Source organism: Elephantulus edwardii, unplaced genomic scaffold (genome assembly GCF_000299155.1).
Source record: "Elephantulus edwardii isolate Elephantulus edwardi_28Jun2011 unplaced genomic scaffold, EleEdw1.0 scaffold00029, whole genome shotgun sequence".
In the NCBI taxonomy this organism is placed as follows: domain Eukaryota; kingdom Metazoa; phylum Chordata; class Mammalia; order Macroscelidea; family Macroscelididae; genus Elephantulus; species Elephantulus edwardii.
In genome coordinates, this window is record NW_006399779.1 from 15647664 (window position 1) to 15662172 (window position 14509).

A 14509-nucleotide genomic window follows, 5' to 3' on the forward strand; every position below is an offset into this window, starting at 1 on the left:
TTAAGGAAAGTTGTTCTTTTAGGAGGAAGACAGTTTTAAGTTTTACTACTCTGATTCTGGGCTTTCTGATAATAAAACACATTGGAACAACAGCCCAAGAAGGCACGACAAAGAGGTATACTAATAAACACAATAGCTGCAATATGCCATCCGCAATTCAGGTGTAATGTTTTTGAAAACTATGGAACATGGAGATTACCAAGGAAAAAACTGTTAGATCTTTAACAGCAAGAAGTGATGACTTCTCTACAAACATTCACTGGTAGCTATTCCATCTTTCCCAATCTTTTTCCAGTTGTACATTACCCCTGAGAACAGGGTAGGAAAAGGCACTGCTTCCTCAGACTGTTTTGAATTAATGAGGTGATGCTATACCCCTGCGTCAGTACTTCGGGGCTGAAAGCCCTCCCTGCGGAGGCTGCCCATGTCAAAGCGGGTCGAGACCTCACAGCGCACCAGTAATGTATCATCCTTAACGAAGGTTCTTTGTCTTAAGGCATCCAGGTGCATGAACGTCACGTAGCCAAAGCCCTTTGGGTTCCGTGGGATTGTGGGACGCTGGAAGGCGAGCAGCTCTGGCTTGGCATCCATGATCTCCTCATGGTTTTGCCTTATGGGTGTTTCTGACTGGTCTAGAATCGTAAGGCGGATTGTGCCCTGGAAGGGCCAAGGCAGGTGGCTGTCATACTCGCCCTGCATCGTGTGGACAAAGAGGGAGATGTAGTTTGCACAGCGCGGGGCTGTTGGTAACTGGAGGTGGAGGCGCATGCACAGTTTGTAACCAGGTTTGCCAGTGTAGAAGCCAGGGCTGTGGATGACGACGGGCCTCTCCTCTTCTTGAGATTTCAAGTGCATCGAGAAGTTGCTGATCTTCCAGAGGTAAATCCCGCTGCACTGCTGCGCTTCTGCTTCGGTGACTCTGTCCTCCAGGGTCCGGATCGTTCGCTTGAGCTCACCGACATACATGCTCTGAGTTTCCATTTTCGCAGTCAGCTCTCGGATTTGATGGTCTTGTCTTACGAGGCGAGACTCTAACTGCTGGATGGTTTCTTGGAAATCCCGGACCTCTGGATGGCACCCAGAGGAAGACTCGTATGGATGTACGTCACACGGAGGCACGGCAGGAGTTAAGGCGAGGCTCAGGTTCTGAACGGCCTGGGCCAGCATCCGCATGTGCGACTGAGTGTTCTCCTGCAGGTGGCGCGCCAGGTGATTCCTCTGCATCTACAAACCAACACAAGTCTTAGACACTGTGCACACAAGGACCTGGCCAGGAACAAGGAAGGATCTGCAAATAACATAACGCCACCACTTTCCTCAGTCTCCTAGGCCTTTCCTTTGCTTGCATTATTCTTATCTCAATAAGATGACCCTGCCTCTCAAATTCACTGAAAATGTGAGGCTATATGAGGCTCTGTTTTCATTCAAATCTGGTCTGTTCCACCTACAGAAGTGTCAGTTCCTACACCTGTTTTCTCTTCAGACTCAGATGACTCTCCTCTTCTCCAGAACTGATGTTACCTGTACTCTGAATGGCACGCACCCACCGTTTAAAAGTATACCCGGTTCCTCATTTTCATGTTAATCTATTGCAAACGGGAATCTTTCTTGACTATGTTTATGAAAAGTATTTATGATTTAACAATTTTATTATAAAAGCAACTCAGTGGTATAATACAAAAATGGAAAAGACTGGTCAAAAAGGAAAGAAGTTACCCCTTAGCTTACCTAAGGGAGCTCCAGGGGTGGGGTCCACAGGGAGCTGAGCTAACTGAAAGGGGGTGCCTCTCTGATGGTTCGAATCCATCAGCAGCTCTTCTCTACTTGAGAAAGATGGGCAATCTCCTCCTGCGTAATTTATCATCTTTAAGAACTCGCTGGAGGGTCAGAAGTCAGTTCTGACTCAGCTGGAATGAGCGAGGTTTTACAATCGTACCTCCCTCCCTCCCTCCCTACTTACCTACCTTTAATAGCTTAAGTTTTTTTCTTACGTCTTTTATTTATTCATTCACATACACATAATTTTCCTACAAAATGTAATTATACTCTTTACCATTTTGCTCATTTTAGTTTTTAAATTATTAGACTTTTACTGTAAGGTTAGAAAAAACCTCTGTATAATGGAAAAAGTGAAAGTGTACTCATTCTCTGGACAAAGACCAACTGCAGACATCTGATGCTGTGATGAACAGATCTGAAGCGAATTCTGGAGGCTAACCCTATTTCTCCATGCCTGCTTTCAGTGTCCTAATACTGCCTGCAACCATGGGCTGGAGCAGGCCGAGACCATGACGCTGGCAAAGGACAGGGTCGCTATGAGTCACGGCTAACTACGTGGCAACAACATCAACAACAACAAAACAACACTACTCACTCATGGCGTCTAGTTCTCTTTCCTGTTTACACTCGACAGCATCTCAATCACACCTTCAATTATCACCAGGAGTTACCCAAACCCACTGCTGTCAAGTCGACAGGGCCCGGGGTGTCTGGGGCTGTCAGTCTTTATGGGAGCCACTGCCAAGCCTCGCTCCCACGAGTGCTGGAACCAGTGACCTTCCGGTCAGTGGCCATCAGGGTTCTTCACCAGGAGTTAAGGGCTTCCCCAAAGTGTTACCCTTCCCTTCTGAGGTTACAAATCACACGATGCACACTGGCCATTTAGCCCTAAATATTCCACAGCTGGGGCAGACTCCACACCACTCAAAAGGAAAGAATTCTTTTCTACCTCCACTCAGTTCGTCTTCTAAAACCCAGGGGCATTCTAGATACCTTCCTCTCCTTCAGCCATCATACCTACGGCATCACAACGTCTCCTCCTGAACACGCCTCACCTCTCCATCTCTAAGCGCATCATGGTTCTCATTGCGGACATGAGTATTTCTTAGTAGCTGCAGGCACTGTTCTTCTCAACATCACTGTGGCCCTTCCACACTACCGCTCGGTGACTAATTCACTGTGGCTGCTGTCTCGCCAGCCTTCCTTCCTTTGTGTTCCTCGACAATTCTTCTTCCTCTGTCAAGATCTCACCCAGGCATCCTGTTTGGTCAAGTCTGCCTGACTGCCTTTGTCAAGAACTGCAAAGTGTACATTTGCTTCTGTTCAGAGCATCTGTGTATATAATTTGTCATGCTGTTTAATAAGGATCGATGTTCCTGCTGCTATTACTCTACACCTATAGTAGCATCCGCCTAGTAAACAACATGCCTCCGGAAACTCTATGAATTTCGATAAATGTCGACAGTTGTAGAGGGGCTTCTGTTCATAGGGTCACTATGAGTCGTGCTCAACTCGAAGACAATCAACAACAACAGTAGGTAACAGAACAGTCTTGATCCGTATTTGAGACGTAAATGGAAATAGCCCTTACCTTGTCAAGGCAACCAAAAATACTGAAGGTACACGCAATCGGGGCTGTAGGACAGTCCAGATCATAATGATTAGGCATCTGTAATCCAAAACAAAGGGTGAGAAATGTTTGCCCCTGTATATCATACTCTACTTTGATGAGCTCATTCTTAACAGGTTTACATTTCCCTTAAACATTTACACGATTATCTATAGTTGCTTTTGTGCCACAATGGCAGGGCTGAGTTACCTGTGGCAGGAACCATAGAGCCCACAAAGATGAAAATATTTACTTTGAAAAGTCTCCAGAGAAAGGAAATGGCAACATCTTACAGCATCATCCCCGCCCCTTCCGCAGAGCACTACACAAAGCTCATTTAAAGAACATGTAATTGCGGCTACTGCTGAGAACTGTCACCCTCTAGTGGCAGCTTAGAGGAGAAAGCAACGACAAACTCCATCCGGGCTCTCGCCTGTGACAGGAGTGAGGTCAGTGGGTCCACTGTGAGCAGTGTGTACAATGTGCACACCAGAGCCACTGATGGTGCCCGCTGCTCCCTCAGTCCCGCCTTTCCTAACTCTTCTTACGCATTTGTTAACATGGGCAGGACTGAGCTACGAGAGGGAGGCGCATGTGTTACAAGGTGCTTTGAGCATATTAATACAAGCTGTAATCACAAAGTTTTGATCTAGGGACAATAAAACCCATTTTCTAAGGTGAGAGTTGTTTGTCATACAGAATCTTATTCTTTGAAAGTGGTGCCAAATTTGGTTTGGCACCAGTCAGAAATAATCAGCCGAAATGACTGTGGAGACCATCTGGTCCAGTTTTACAAGAGGAAACCGATAATCTAGAACAGAGGCTAGCAAAGGTCTTTTTGTAAAGAAGCACGAAGTAAATTCTGTAAAGGGTCTTCTGCTTTGTGGGCAAAATGGTCACTGTCCCAAGGGCTCAAGTCTACCACCTGAGTGCGGAGGCGGCTGGGAGCAATACAAATACATGGACATCATTGTGTTCTAATAAAATATGAGAAAGAGACAGACACAGAGGTGGAATTTACGGAACACAAAATGAACCACTTCAAAGTGAACCGTTCAGTGACAGGTACATTCAAAGAGCCAGGTAACTACCACCCCTAGCTAGTACCAAAACATCTCCATCAGTCCACAGCAAACCCCTTAGTTTCCTAAGCAGTTTCTCTTTACTCGCCCCAACTCCAGTCCCTGGCAACTACAAGTCTTTGTTCTCTGAATATGAATTTATGCATTCAGGATATTTCATATGTATGAAATTACACATTCTGTGGACTTTCGTGTATATGATTGGTATATGATTCCTGAGGTATGTCCACACTGCCGTGTGGATCAGAACGTCATTAGTTCTTCTCATTTTAGGGGAAACAATGCTCCACTGCATATGTAGCACAATTCATTTTGAGCTTTCCGTAGCTACTGAGACATGTGGGGGCCATGTCCCCCTTGGCTCTTGTGAATGAATATGCTGCTGTGGGCACACATGGACAGGCCCTAACTGAAAGTCCTGCTTTCGATTCCTGCAGGAGCACCACCCAGGATTGAAAATGAGAGGTCCGGTAAGATGTTATATACAAACATTAGTAAGCAGGCTAGAGTTGGTTAGTGGGTCACAGGTGGCGGACTCCTGATCTAGAATAAAAACCTCTCACCAGAGATAAAAGAGCAAATAAGGAGCACGACCAAGATCAAACCCAGGTCTTCTGAGCCTGGAGTTTTCCCTCTATACTAAGTCTTGTATTTGCTGAGCTTTAAATGAACTGTACAGTTTCCTTTAAATATTAAAACACAGCAAAAAGGAGAAGTGGGGAGGTGGAACTTCATGAGGAAAAAAATCCAGCCCTTTCAAATGTAGACTGCTGGAAAAAATGAAGCACTCGAACACAAGCGGAAAGGTTTAGCTGAGTGACAGGTTCTGCTCGCTTCTGTTTATGAAGGTAATCAATAGGGATCTCTGGGTTTGCAAATTCTAAGGGTGTATGAAATAGTGACTAATATTTTGTGGGTAGATTCTTCAAATGTCAGATGATAGCAATTAGCTGGAATTTTCCTTTCTCCAGCAATAATCAAAGGAGCCCAGGTGACTAGAGAGTTAAGTGTGACTGCCTGCTAACCAAAAAAGGCACTGGTTTGAGCTCCCTGGGTGATCCGGGGAGAGAGATGAGGCCATTGCTTCCTTACACAGCTACAGACTTCCTACCTTTATGGGACAATACTGCTTTATCCTATAGGGCTGCTATGAAGTCAACTTGATAATAAGGGCTTTGGAGGCTTGGCATTAGTAATAAAAAAATATTTCATTCTACTTGTGACACTGGCCTACCAGTGGCACCTAGCTCTTAAAACTTTCCAACATACTTTGTCATTTGTGTACCATCTAGTCAGAATAGACTCACAGCTGACCCTCCAGTGGGGTTTCAGAGGCAGTTAACTGCACAGGAGGGGACTGCCCATCTTTCTCCCATGGAACCGTGTGCCTTCAGGATTGCAGTGCATCTTTTTGCCACTAGTCTACCAAAGCTCCATCCATACTTTAGGGACTACAAATAATGAGGTCAGGAGATATACTGCATTGAGCCAGTCTGCTGTCAGGGACCTCTCCAAAATACTAAAAAGCAATGATGTCAATCTGAACACTAAAGTGTGCCTGATTCAGGCCATGGTCTTTTCAACCACTTGCTATGCATGTGAGAGCTGGATAAGGAATAAAGATGACAGGAAAAGAATTGAGGACCTGAACTGTGGTGTTGGAGAAGGGTACTGAATATCCCTCCTAAAATAAGAAACAGGTATGTTTTGGAAAAAGTACAGCCAGAGTGAGTGCTCCTTGGAGGCAAAGATGGTGAAGCATCTTCACCTCTCATACTTTGGGCATTTTGCTAGGAAGTAGCATTTCCTGCTTGGAAAGGCAGAGGGTCAGTGAAAGATAAGAAGATCCCTCAATAAGAAGGACTGATATAGCGAGTGCAGCAGCCGGTTTAAATGTGTCGGAGATGATGAGGATGGCACAGGACAGGGTTCAGTCTGTTATTCACGGGGTTGATTCGAGCTGTACTCAACTCGATGGAAGAGAACAACTGATCAGACTTTTTTCCTTCTATTTCAATGTTACTCATCAGTGAGGCTCTGGAGAGCTATGATTCTCATTTCATAATATGTATGATATATGTATTTGCTAAAGTTTCTGTCTTTAACAATATGCACAAACATAGAGGTTACATTAGTTAATGACCTAGGAATGTTTAGTAAAAAGGACTACTCTGTCCTTCCTGAAAGTTGTTTTGTAAAAAATATTAGCAGGTGTTAAAATTTCCACACAGTTCTAACACAATCTGTACTTATTTTACCTTATTTAAACTTTCAATTAAAAAACAAACTCACTCTTTCATTTATGGGAAGAATAATTTATTAAAGGGAGTTATTATACCTGTTCTCGGATGAGCATGGTGTTGCAGTATTCACAGATGACATTGGCCAAGGGACAATTCTGGTCATGGATCTAAATTTTGTTTAAAAGAGAAGAATATGAGAAAATCTACTTAAACGCAGAAGCTTTTCAATATGAAAAAATTAAGGATATTGAGTTGTATGAAGTGAAAATGTGAGATTATTTTACAAAGGTTAGCCTCCTTTGCTGGTATAGTAATATAGATTCATCCAGCCCTCCAGCTCTTTAAATGAGTAAAACAGTATGCACAAGAGAATCTTTTCTAGCACTTTCTTCCCAGCTGAGGCAAAGCATCTGTGACTAGTTTGGACACTGTTTGCCAACACTGTAATTCTCCAAAGGCACCCTTGTTCCAAAAATTTCTAGCAGTGGCATGACGATTTAATTAGAATTCCTGTCAAGGAGAGTTGATGAAGAAAAGTATTATTAGGACACGAGGCTTTGTTGGCCCAGGTTCTCATATGCTCCAGGTTTTCAAGGCCACAAAAGCATTAATTTAGCAAGAAATAATTAGCTTTGCAAGTCAAGCTTATCTTACTTCTGGAAGGTTAGGCTAGATACATCCATTTACTCTAATTTGACTCAGACTTATTTACAACTTTTCTTAAAATTCATAAGCAATTTTTAGCTTATTCTTTCTTCTTTCCCCACTAAGTTGTATGCTACATGAAGAGAGACCTTTTGCTGGTCTTATTTAATTTTTTAAAATGATTGTTGGGCACGATACTTTTTATACTGTGAGCAAGTTAGCTGACTTGTTCAGTATCTCATGAAGTTAATGAGTATAATAACTCTGATCTCAGGACAGCAGAGAAAACCAGCAATATAAATTTATAAGGACACAGCTAAGTAGTGGTTATAAAAGAATATTAATTTACATTCTTACAAAATAATTCATACATTATCTTAGTAAAGAGGACCTAGGATAGGGATTCAGTAGCTAGGATCTTAGTGCGAGCCAAGTGACGCATACTATTAATAGAACAACAACAAAGTGTTCTATCACAGATAATGATGTTGTCAGGCTCTATGAAACTTTTTTAAAAAAAAGAAAATAAGCTTTTTAATTGGAGTGTAGACATACATACATATATATATAGAGAGAGAAACACAGAGAGAGAGAGAGAGAGAGATGTGCACACATTAAAATTGTATAGCTCAGTGAGCTATTCTAAAGTGAACAGATTTCATAGGCTTTATTTTATGCTCTGTAAGCGTTTTAATGACCCATCTTTTTTCCAAATAATTCTGTGTAAACTCTATCCAGTAATTATCCCATTATTTGTCTGTAATACCAGACTGGTCATTACAATTACACACAGGCAGGCAGATCAGCTTTTAAGCTCTTCCCAACAGCTTTTACTACTTGCAGATCTATGAGAATAACAAGTCGTAGTATGCTTTCTAAGACAGACATGCAAATATAAACTCTACGCTGATTCAGTAATGTGACTAACTGAACATTTTTTTCTTTCCTGAAAATCAGTCGTCCAAAAGTTGACAATGCTGTTGGAGTGACAGACCTTACTATTCTCCTGAAACAGTCCTTCAACACAAACATTTTTTAGCAGTACTGTAATTAACAATTCCAAGTAAATACATGCCTCTTTCTCTTCAAAAGGGATGACTTTTAAGCAGTTCCCACAAGAAATCTGTCTCCTTGGACACTCCAAGCGCATGTGCATTTTCTCCTGGCGCTTTTGGACGGGACGCTGACACTGGGGACAATCCACAAGAGCAAAGTCACAAAGTGCTTGATGGGCCTATAGAAAAAAAAATCATGTCAGTTTTGCCCAGATTTGAAGACATCTGCTAAGCATAACTTCTTTTCAGAATATTCTCATTTCTACTATAAGTAACTTTTGTAGAATGCATAGCACAGAACAATTCACAGTATGTAGGCTTTTATCAATATAAATTCTTCCAAGTAATCATTGTGAATAGAAAGTTTATTCCAAGAATGTGAATCCTAAAGAAGAAAGAGTTGGGAAGAAGTTAACATTTCCTGATTATCAATTTAGCAGAGGCCAAGTGGGCAATGCTTCAGAAAGAGCTGAGTAAAGAAGGCATCCTACAAATTCATCCTCAACATTTTGCTTCAAGTAGAACAGTATCAATATTTAATTCCTTGTTGTCAATCACCAAGCTAAGAATTGATTTAGTTTAAAAACAAACTTTATTATTTGATTGCTTTGAGTAATCCAGCTATAATTAATATCTATCCAGCCATCAATGAAAGATATTATTTTAAAAAGTACTGAGATGAAGACTGTGTGTGAATTCTTAACTTGGTTCAAAATAAATTTACAGGATTAGAATGTGGAAACTTGTATTTAAAATATCCTTCTTCAGTTTTACTGACTATAATGCTGTTCACAGCACTTGTCTGTCAGTTTGCTGTACTAAGATAACTTGGGTTTACTGTGATACTGAAAGCTGTGCCACTAGAGTGTAAAATGCCCTAAGTTTACTCATGGTGGACAGGGTTTGGTAGAGCTACCAGATTAAGATTGTCGTGGAAGCAGGATCAGCTTAGACAACAAGCCTTTGCAAACCTTATGAACACTAAAGGCACAAGGATACTTATAGAACAGGGTTCAGATCTTTTGTTCATAGGATCACTATGGGTTGTATTCGACTCGACAGCACCTATCCACAACAATGCTGTTGAAAACTGGTAGAATATGGATCTTGCTTTTATTATCCTAGGTCAACACTGGAATAGAGGAGAGAAGAAATTTCTGGTTTCTATTTCTATTAAAAAATCAAAGGGTTGAAGTATCCAATTATTATATAACGTTTTTATTGCCATCAAAGTCAGTTCTAACTCATGGTGACCCAACATGTGGACAGAACTGTCCCATGGGGTTTTCAAGGCTGCAAACTTCCAGAAGAAGATGGGAAGACCTTTCTTTCTTTCTTTTTTTTTTTTTATGTGTACCATCAAATAGGTTCTGACTGGTATAGGAGATTGCCCCTCCTCCAGCAGAGCATCTGGTAGATTGAAACCACATGTCTGGGAGTGCAGTGCAGCTTCTTGTCACTAGGTCACCAGTGCTCCCTGGCAAGACCTTTCTTGCACGCTGTCTCTGGGTGAGTTTGAACCACCAATCTTTTGGCTAGTAATCAAGGACTTAACTGTTTGTGCTACCATTGTCAGCAAATGGACAGACACAGCAAGCCACCTTTCAATTGTCCTGTATGCATGTGAATGGTGCTAGTTAGTACCTCTAGCTGCCTTAGTTCCATCTTGTGTAAACAACCTGCATTAGGACACTTCACCATCAGAGAAAGAATCTCTCGTTTTGCAAAATTGTCAGGAAACAGTTGATTTTCCAGCAGGATCTCATTGTCCACTGGACATTTGTGGCCTGCATCCCTGAAGGAACAAGTAAGACACGTAGAGTTAGTAGCTTTAAATAAGCATTTATAAGAGAAAATCGAACAACTTTAATTGAACACATATAAAGCCTCCATTTATAATTTCCTAAGGGAGAATAACTTAACATAATACACTGGCCAACATCACCAAAATGCACATAAAAGAAATGAGCACAACTAGTACTGTCTTGCAACAGATTCCAGCCAAATAATTAACTGAACCAATGATATTCTGATTGGCAGGACATGAAACAAAGCTGCGGCTGCTACCCAGCAGTCTGGTGGCTGCCACTCATGGTGATCGTAGGCCCAAGAGAACCAATGCTGTTATCCCCACACCTGTGGGGACCTCACTGCGGGGTCACTGACTAGTCACTGAAGTAGATCACCAGGTCTTTCTTCCGTGAACATCTCAGCCTGGAAGCCCCACTGCTTTGCTCTAATAATAACAAAAGAACCATCCCACCAATCTGAGGGAAGGAGTAACATGATCTCGTTCAGCCTTATTAACAACCTCTACTGACAAGTGGCAGCTACACCTGAGGTGTGCTGGTCAGGCTCGGGCTCCAGGTCTCCCTCGGGGATGGTGAGAATTCACTGTGGGTGAGGACACTGCGCTGCTCCCAGGTAACACTAACTATGACAATGCAGGCGCTCTGCCAGGACTCTGTCAATCAACAAAACTCAACTCACTGGTGTCCTGGCAGAGCCGACTCACCGCTGACCTCCAGCTGGTTTTCAGAGGCAGCAAACGGTACAAGAGAAGATTGTTTTTCTCCCATGGAGCTGCCGGTGGACTGGTACCGACCCCCATTAGGTTAGCGGGACGACTCCCTACAACTACACTGGCAGAGCTCCCCATTTTGTCAACAGCTGTATAACAGAACTGGGAGCTGGAACGACAGAAGCTACTCAACGTTTACACCGTATCTACAGGGTGCTGCACAGTCAAAGGTAAACATGGCGACAGAAGCTCACATTTTAACAATTACTCTGAAACAGTCACTATTCCACTCAGATGCACAGACAGAGCTTTCACTTTATTTCTGGGTCTAGGGCGCTGGGTTAGGGAGTTACAGGCCTTCTGTCTTCAGGACTTTCTTCTGGGCGCTATGGGGAAAACCATTCACAGGAAGTGTAGGTATTGCTCATTCCTCTCTACCTTCTGTGACATTTCTCAATCTTTGTTCACAAAATGAGGGTGGTCAGGGAAGCCACCAGGCTGTAATCATACATGCAAACATTTACTGAGCTCTTCTCGTGGGTGAGGTCACAGTGCAGGCTCCTATGGCCAGGAAAGGTGACTGATAAGGGGCTCTGTCTTCCAATGGCTGATCACCATGCAAATTAAGAATCGATCTGTATGGGGCCTCTCAGACTGCATGTTATTCTGACACTGCTGTCCAAGGTCAACCATTCTCTGAAAAGCAGAGAAAGCCAGAGACAAATCTGCCTAAACATGCACCCAAGTAATGCTAGTGTAAGAGTGAATAAGTTAAACAAAGAATTAAAGTTAGCAGAAAGCCACTGCCCACAGCATCAGTAATCTCTGCAAAAGAAGATGGAATTGGCTGGAGATGAACTGTGACCTCTTAAATGACATAACCAATAAGAAGTCTCACATCAGCACCCTCAAAAACATTAGTGCCAACCATTTTGACTCTGTCCGCATGTGGTCAAATCACTGGCATCCCTCTGAGACCATGCAACAAAGGCTTGATCATTTAAAAAAAAAATACAAAACCCCTTAGAGCCAATGGTAATTTTTATAAGACACAATGGAGGAGAATGAAAAAGGTGTGCAGCATTGGGGCAAAATGCAAAACCAAGAAAACAGAGCCAAAGCAAATGGCATTTCTGACTCAGTATCACTGGTGCCGAGTTAGAACCGACGCACAGCTGACCTTCTATTGGGTTTCTGAGGCTGTAACTTACACAGGAAGAAGCTGCCCGTCTTTGTGCTGCAGAGATGCTGGTGGATTCATTTGGGTTAGCAGGGAGCCCCCTAGGGAGACAGCCTCAAGAGAGCTCCCTTTATAGCTGACAATCAGACAGAAAAAGGGCTCAGACTTCCTCCTGTGGGTTTTACTTTCTTTCTGGACCACTGGCCTAATATTCCCATGAGTATCTTGCTATCAGAACACTGGTAAGCAATAGCTATCTTCCTGAGCATATGGCACATGGTAAGACACTGCATATTTCCAGGGACAGGAAAACCAAACATCCATAAGGCGGAGCCACTTGGACCTAAATACAATGCTAACACATTAAATATAAAAAAATGTTTAGAAACAGAACAAAAGCTGAGCAGCCTAAATGAGTAGTCTTCAACCTGGGGTGGTTTTGCGCAGGGGATATTTGGTGATGTCTGGGGTTATTTTGATTACTGTAATTGGAGGGGTTGGGGGAGGGGAGGAAGGGGTTTAGTGGTTAAGTGGTGCTCCTGTACAGATGTCAGGATTATTGCTAAACATCCTAATATGCGTCAGACATTCGCTCACAATAAAGAATAATCCAGCCCATTCCAAGAATAGTGTCAAAGTTGAGAAATCTTACTCCAAACAATTCACCATTAGGCAATGTATACCCTCTACACCACAAAACTGAAACCAGTCACATGCTTCCTTCCTTTCAGTTTAAGTTATGCTTCATCCCAAGCATAGAGGGAATTAGTCTATATTCATTTTATTGGAAAGTAAACAGAAAACATGTTTAGAGATGGTAAGTTTCTGAGCAGAGACTTTTGGGAGCCTAGTGGCTAAGGAGTTGTGTTGCTAACCCAAAGGCAGGTAGAGAGGAATGACAGTTACCTACACTTCCTGTGAATGGTTTTCCCCATGGCGCCCAGAAGAAAGTCCTGAAGACAGAAGGCCTGTAACTCCCTAACCCAGTGCCCTAGACCCAGAAATAAAGTGAAAGTCCCGTCTGTGCATCTGAGTGGAATAGTGACTGTTTCAGAGTAATCATTAAAATGGGGGCTCCTGAAGGCTACTCATAGTTAGGTCACCATGTTTACCTTTGACTGCTTTAATTCTTCATTTTTTGTAAACAAGTTTGTCATCTGCATAACGCAGGTACTTAACAAGTGTTCCTCTGATCCTGATGCCACATTCTTCTTTGCACAGTCTGGTCCCTCAAAAGATTTGCTCTTCAAAGATGATTTTACATCGTTAGCAAGTTAGCTGACTTGTTTAGTATCTCATGAAGTTAATGAGTATAATAAATCTGATCTCAGGACAGCAGAGAAAACTAGCAATATGACTAAGTGTTCAGAGATTTCCATTTTTTCCATTGTTAGCCATAATCAGTTAGAGGCCTTTGCACAAACACAAGTAAATATCTTGCTGTATCCTCTGCTTTCAGCCAAGATCTGACATCAGCAATAATATCCTTTATACCATTGCCACCAAGTCTACTTAAGACTCACCGTGACCATACAGGACAGAGCAGAAGGGCACTACCTTCCAGAGCCACCAAGTCAACTCAGACTTACCATGACCGTAAAGGATAGAGCAGAGGGCACCAGAGAAGTCAACTCAGACTTACCATGACCGTACAGGATAGAGAAGAGGGCACCACAGGGTTGCTAAGGCTGTAAATCTGTAAGGGAGCAGACTGCCCTATCTTTCTGCCATAGAATGTGGCTGCTGGATTTGAACTGATGACCATTACAAGTGTGACAGACAAGCATTCACTGGAGCTTAAGTAGAACATTTACTTCCTGATCAGTATCCTCTGTACTCGTTTTAGATACAGGGCGCTATTCTTTCTCCGGCGCACGTACCTTATGGACTTGATGATGCAGGCTTTGCAGAACCGATGGCCACATGGTGTTTGCACTGCCTCCCGCAATGCCATCAAGCAGATGGGGCATTCGTACTTGCTTTCCAGGGGTGGGTCGAACTCCACGTCGTACCCCTGGATCTCTTCCATAAAGGAGCTAGACAGGTTCCCTGTGCTGGCGGTCCCGCTCACACTGTCATCTTTGGCTGCGGTGCTGCAGGAGCTGGCCATGGCCGCACAGCACTCACTGTCAGCCTGGCTGGATCCACAGCTGTTTTCACAGTTTAGCAGACTCATAGTAACGGGATTAGCAAGTGCCCTGGCGAGAGAGAAAAAAAAGAAAACAAAAATCGCCTTAATATACACGCTATTTGTTTGTTAATGTCAAGTTAATTTCAGCTCAAGGTGGCCCCACATATGCAGAATAGAACTGCTTCAAAGACTGTGACCTTTCAGAAGCCTGTTACTTCTGCATGGTTTGAACTGCCAACTGCTGGTTAAGAGACAAGTACTTAA

General features: G+C 42.9%; 1 protein-coding gene across 1 annotated transcript; it reads right to left on the reverse strand.

Annotated features, from left to right (window-relative positions):
• Positions 1-369: 369 nt before the first annotated feature.
• TRAF6 (TNF receptor-associated factor 6, E3 ubiquitin protein ligase) lies at positions 370-14290 on the reverse strand. Its single transcript, XM_006883764.1, has 6 exons — positions 13995-14290; positions 10058-10208; positions 8434-8592; positions 6809-6880; positions 3371-3448; positions 370-1224 (listed from the first exon to the last, which is right to left on the reverse strand). Exons 1-6 carry the CDS (start codon positions 14288-14290, stop codon positions 370-372), a joined length of 1611 nt encoding a protein of 536 aa, XP_006883826.1.
• Positions 14291-14509: the final 219 nt, after the last annotated feature.

What these genes read in the sequence shown, in the direction of transcription:
- TRAF6 (XM_006883764.1), bottom strand. Translation starts at nt 14,290, where the DNA reads ATGAGTCTGCTAAACTGTGAAAACAGCTGTGGATCCAGCCAGGCTGAC. An exon ending in TCCCTTTTGAAGAGAAAGAG is followed by an intron (nt 6,881 to 8,433) that starts GCATGTATTTAC and finishes AACAAAATTTAG; the next exon opens with ATCCATGACCAGAATTGTCC. An exon ending in CCATGCTCATCCGAGAACAG is followed by an intron (nt 3,449 to 6,808) that starts GTATAATAACTC and finishes TTTGGATTACAG; the next exon opens with ATGCCTAATCATTATGATCT.